The 6,000-nt window shown below is 38.6% G+C and overlaps 1 protein-coding gene across 1 annotated transcript; it reads right to left on the reverse strand.

Annotated features, from left to right (window-relative positions):
- Positions 1-4,373: 4,373 nt before the first annotated feature.
- Positions 4,374-5,294, reverse strand: Olfr194 (olfactory receptor 194). Its single transcript, NM_001005524.2, has one exon. It carries the CDS (start codon positions 5,292-5,294, stop codon positions 4,374-4,376), a length of 921 nt encoding a protein of 306 aa, NP_001005524.2.
- Positions 5,295-6,000: the final 706 nt, after the last annotated feature.

The raw sequence follows: 6,000 nt of genomic DNA on the forward strand, positions 1-6,000 counted from the left end.
ATCAATACATTGGGTGCCATTTTGTTGAGGCAAATCTTCTCCCTAATAAGCCCTGGCAATGAAAACACAACACAGTTAATATGAATACATACTGTGTGCCTAGATTGGGCAGATTTACCAATACACTAGGATCTTCCACATCAGACACCTTAGAATTTCTGGTTTCTCCAGGCCATGTGCTTCTACTCTGCTTTTCTTGCTCTTCCATTTTCTCCTTCTTCTCTCTCCTACCTTCTGCTCCACATTCTCTTTTATCTGCCCAATCATCAGCTCTCCTTTATTTTACAAATTAAGGTGGGTAGCAGGTTTACAGGAAATCACCTGAGTGCTGACTCACTCCTTGTTCACAACCACTCAGAGAAGAAAGGAATTAACATGAAATATAATTGGCCCCAGCTCTTTGTTATTTTCCTGTTGTTTTATGAGAAAAACACCATAAGGTTGGGTAGGTATGGAGGTGAGAAATATCTGGGAAGTGTTTAAGAGTATGTGACAGAAATATAGACATTTCCAGAAGTCCTATTAAACCTCACATAAATAGTCATTTTAGGGCTGCAAAGATGGATCAGTGGCTAAGACAATTTGCTGTGCAAGCATGAGGAACTGAGTTTAAATGCCCAGTATCCATGTAAAAAGTCAGGATCAGGGAAAAGCAAGCCTGGGATTAGATGACCCCCATCTGGTTCCACAGAGGCACAAGCAGGAAGGGACTTCTATTTGAGACAACCCCTGATGACCACAAGTCCGGTGCCAAGCAGGCAGAGGTGGAAATAGCATACCCAAGATATCCTTGCCTGGTGCCACACTGCATGAATGGGCATTGCACTCTTGAGACCACCCCTGAGACAACCCCAGACACTCACAGACCCCAAGTACCACTAAGATGTGTAAGAAATGTGATGGTAAAGAAGTGGAAGATTAAAAGAAGCAGAAGGATATATGCATAATGAAGAGAGGCAGAACTTGAGGGTAGTGAGGAACAGCCTGATGTGAGTAGATAGTGATGTCAACTCTGGCCATGGTGAGGTCCTGGTCTGCATTGCCACTAAGAGACCTATCTATGTCTGTGGCCCTGCAGCAATAAAGGTCTAATATCACCAAATTCCAGGCAGATGTCCCTGGTCTGGGTTTTCACCCAAGGCCATGTTGATGCCTGAGGGCTGTGAAGAACTGGCCCCACCCCTCACCTGGATATTATGGGAGATTTGGTCCTGATGGCATGAGAGCAGGAGAACTGCCCCAGCCCTTTGCCAACTGCTATACTAAGGAGATCAACTGCAACAACATTCAGAAGAGCAGGCCCTTCATCTCTCTGGGGAAGCACAGTAGAACTGACCCTGGTAGCAGGGTGACCAGTGACAGGTCCCAGAGAGTGAGCATCCAAGGTTTTGAAAGAAGAAACTTGCTGTGCAACTTGTCTGATGGGTGGTACATTGGTAGAGGGAGAGAAATCTTTCCCCTCATTCCACCACCTTCACCACCTATAGTGGGCAGAGGAGCTGGCCCTGGGATTATCAGAGTGGGAGACCTAATCCTATCTCTTACTGGCTGCAACACTCAGGAGAGTGAGTCCTGCACCTTACCTGTGCAGGAAAATAGAGCTTGCCCTGGTTGTTGGGGTTGCAAGTGAGACACTTCCAGGGACATCAGAGAGGGAGAGATTTCCTAATGCATTGTTTGCTGCAGCACTTAGGAAAGTGGTCCCTGCAACTCATCCTGGGCAGCACAATAGAGCTGGCTCTGCTGGCATGGGTATGGGTGAGCTGGATCCAGGACACTAAAGATACAGAGTTGGCTATACCCCTACTGGCTGCAGCATTGGAGGAGCTAGCAGCAGCAAGGCTGGAGAGCTTAACAAGGTAGTATGGGTTTAGGATAGCTGGTGAGCTGATCAGGTCAAATACTTCCAAGTCTCAGATCAAGGGCTTTGAATTGGTCCACTCCACCAATGAACTGTAGGCTAAGATTTCTCAAAACCTACTTTAATATGGGTGCTTAAATACTTCAACCTTCCTTATCACCCACTGACCAAAGGTAGGGGAGAAAAATGGTTAATAGGACAAGGAACTTGTGGACCTGTTTAGAAATAGTTCTTTGAGGGCAATTCCAATGTTCACTCTCAGGATATCAGCAGTCCAGTTCAACAGTGTCAACATACATGAATCAGCAGCAGAGGCTTCATCCAGAAGAAACCACAAGGCTCTGCAAGTCCAAGGAAGTGGCAAGCAACAGCCAGAAAACCTTCAGAAGTTCTTTGGTGCACTTTTCTCTATAAAGTCACACGTGAATATCAGCGAAGACCAGTGTAGACCAATGAAGTGTTGCAAGGCCAACCAAGGCAAGGAAACTGTCAGTGAAGATCAGTGAAGTGTTGCAAGGTGGACCAATGCAAGAGCATCCTCATACTTTCTGTGGGACTAGATTTATATTCTTTCTAAACATCATTTACCCTCTCAAATGTTAGCAAAACATTACATGCTCTTTTACAAAACAGCCTCCAACAAAACACCACATGTCTTTTCTATAAACATCCTCTCATATGTGTGCTTTAGCAAAGATTCCCTCATAAGACAGCTTCCAAAAAATCTTATGACACAGCTGAGTATCCAAAGAAACCAGACATTTCCACTTATCATCACCCTTTCTGTTACAAAAAGGCCTTGTCTCTAACATTACCAATCCACATACAATAGAAATAATTATAATAGCCATTAAGCTAGACCATCACATTTTAAATAAACAGCTTATGCACAATATAATCAAACAAAATAATATTAAATTTCTACCAATATACAATACTTCAAATGAAGCTACCTTAAATTTCTATCAATATGCAATAATTAAGCAAAGCAACCTTAAATATTTCTATCAATATACAATAATTAAACAAAACAATCTTAAATTTCTATCAATATATAATTCAAGCAAAACAACCTTACATTTCTACCAATCTCTGATCATAACCAATAATAACCTACTACCCTAGATATAAACTATAACATATCAAACAACCAAACCATCCACCCCAGCTTAAGAGACTGGGACATGTCTTTTTATAATTGCTTCCTGCTGAATTGAAGCAAAGAATTTCTGGTTAGAGCCCAAGGAGGTAAAAGTCTGAAAAAGGTAGCTATGGTATTCATTGTCTAATCCTTGTGCTGTCCAGTCTCTGTGTTGTCTGTCCAGTTAATGTGTTGCCAGTCTCTGTTTTCTGTCCAATCTATGTGTTGTCCAGTATTTCTCTGATCAATCATTTGGGCTTTTAAAGTTGATTTGCATGCACATTTTGGAGAAATCAGTAACTGAGACAATCTAGGGAAGCGAATTACTTGGGCTGTTTGTTTTATGAAGACATTCATGTCTCCATTGATAAAAGGGTTTCCCTTGTCAGATCTAATCTTTATAAGTTTTGGTGGTAACTATATTTTTTTTTCATTTCCTGTAGATACATAAGTATAACCACATTTCCATCTTAAAACTATTATAGATTTCCATTCTAAGGTCAACAAGCCCTTATTCTGTATTGCTTGGCCTGGTTCCTTGGTTCTTTTGATAACCCAGTGTCTCTCAGCTGTTATTGTTCCTTTTTCACCAACATTCAGAAAATTTAGAGTTAACAAGGCATTATTTAGTCTGTCCCTGGAGTTTTTACACTTGCTTTTTGATTAGTAAGTATCACTTTTAAAGTATGATTGGTCTTTCTATAACTACTTGTCCTGTAGCCTTATGTGGTAGACCAGTAACATGTTTTATATTGTATTCTGCAAAGAATTGTTTCATCTTCTTGGATGTATATTCAGGAGCATTATCAGTTTTAATTTGTGCAGGTGTAATTGCCATCAATCCCAATTAAATGTATAATTACACAATCATACATTAAAGCAGCTTTCCATTGAAACCCTGAGTACATGATGGTGGGATGTTGTATTTACCATTATTTTCCATCTTCTGCAAAAAGAAAAACATTCATCTGACAAATATCATTTCTTTTGATGTGCTTACAGTTGCAACCAACAGGTACCTTAAACAAGGTACTTATAGACATGTAGAATTTCTTTAGGGAATAAATATTCAATGCACTATTAAAAATTACATAGTATATATAAAATTTATCTGAAAGAATTTGATTGTGCTATAAATATTTAATTTGCTGATGTAATATTAGTTTATCATTATGGATTTAGAATACCAAACAATTGAAAACTGCCATTAAAGTGCACATTTATGATTTAACAATCTTTCTATGAAAATTATATAAACTAAAGATTATACTTCACCATTTAGCAATATATCAGCTTCCTAAATTTGATAACTCAAGATCAGAAATTTTGATGTGTTTAATAAATGAACACCAAAAGTTTTCTGAAAAACATTTATGACTTTATGATTTTTCTCAGAGCCCCTAAAACTTCCTTGTTTCTTAAGCTGTAAATGAAGGGGTTTAGTAGAGGAATCACAATGGTGTAAAACAGAGAATACATCTTATTCTTATATTTACTTGGTCCAGACCCAGGGCTCACGTACATAAAGAAGAGAGTTCCATAGAACAGAGAGACAGAGAGTAGGTGGGCACTGCAGGTGGAGAAGGCTTTTCTTCTGCCCCTCTCAGACTTTGTTTTCAGGATGGAAAAGAGGACGTGGGCATAGGAGACTGCAATACTCATGAAGGTAACAGCTTGTATCACAGCAGAAAAAATGAAGACCACAAATGCATTAATAGATGGGTCGGTGCAAGAAATTGTATAGAGTGGCAGGATCTCACAGTAAAAATGATCTATTATATTGGATTTACAGAATGTCAATCTAAATAATAAACCTACATGAATAAGTGGATGCAGAAAACCGATTATATATGAGCCACTTATCAGGCAAGTACACACTCTGTTGGACATCACCACAAGATAGAGCAAAGGATTGCATATGGCTACATAGCGGTCATAGGCCATCGCTACCAGAAGGAAACATTCTGTAGTTGCACTGGATCCAAAAACATAATATTGGGCCATGCATTCAGAGAGGGAAATCATCTTACCATTGTCTAAGATATTAACAAGCATCCTGGGAGTCACTGAGGATGAAGTACAGGCATCAGCAAAAGCTAAACTTCCAAGGAAATAGTACATGGGTGTGTGAAGATGAGGATCCTTCCAGATGAGAAAGATTAAACCAAGGTTGCCCACCATGGTGGTGACATAAATGAAGAAGAACAGGAGAAACAGAGGGACTTGCAGCTCTGTATGATCTGTTATTCCTTTGAGAACAAAATCAGACACCTGGCTTCTGTTCACCTCCATGACATCTCTTCTTGCTGTTCACTGAAACGAGATTTAGATGAAGAAAACATTACCAAGTTTCAAACAAGATGGAGTGAATGTTAATATCACATCTTCTCTCTTATATGCTCTTTAATACTTATGAATATAGAATGTTTCTCTTTTTACAAATACATCTAGCATACAAAGATTTTTTTTAGAATGGTTTTGAGATATAAAAATTTTAATGATATGTTTTTATGAGAAATATTGAGGAATACAGTATGTCATAGTAATTCTAAGTTGTATAGATAGTTATATTTTATGCACCAGTAAAAATCAAAATTATTTAATGCATTATGCACTACAGTTATTTTAAATAATACTGAAAAATGTTACATTAGTATCAGAATATATTTAGTTATTTAGTTAATAAATATCCAGCAGACTGGCTCTGTAGCATCTTCTAACATAAGCCTTTTTCTTTTTAATTGCAAAAATTTTGACACTCAATTATATCTGCGAATTACTGGGTTATCTGCTGTTTTAAATTTTTCTCTTCAGTGTTGGACTCACCAAGAAGCACACTCTCAGGAGTCCATAAGACTATGCTTTTTCATTGACGTCAATAAGCAGCGTAGCTGAAAGACTAACCAGAGAGGTCTTCATGAATTCACATGACTGAGCTCCAATTTCTGGTCTATAAGCACCTAACTGTGTTTCCATAAGGACTGAGAGTATCAGACCA

This window comes from Mus musculus, chromosome 16, assembly GCF_000001635.26.
Source record: "Mus musculus strain C57BL/6J chromosome 16, GRCm38.p6 C57BL/6J".
In the NCBI taxonomy this organism is placed as follows: Eukaryota; Metazoa; Chordata; class Mammalia; order Rodentia; family Muridae; genus Mus; species Mus musculus.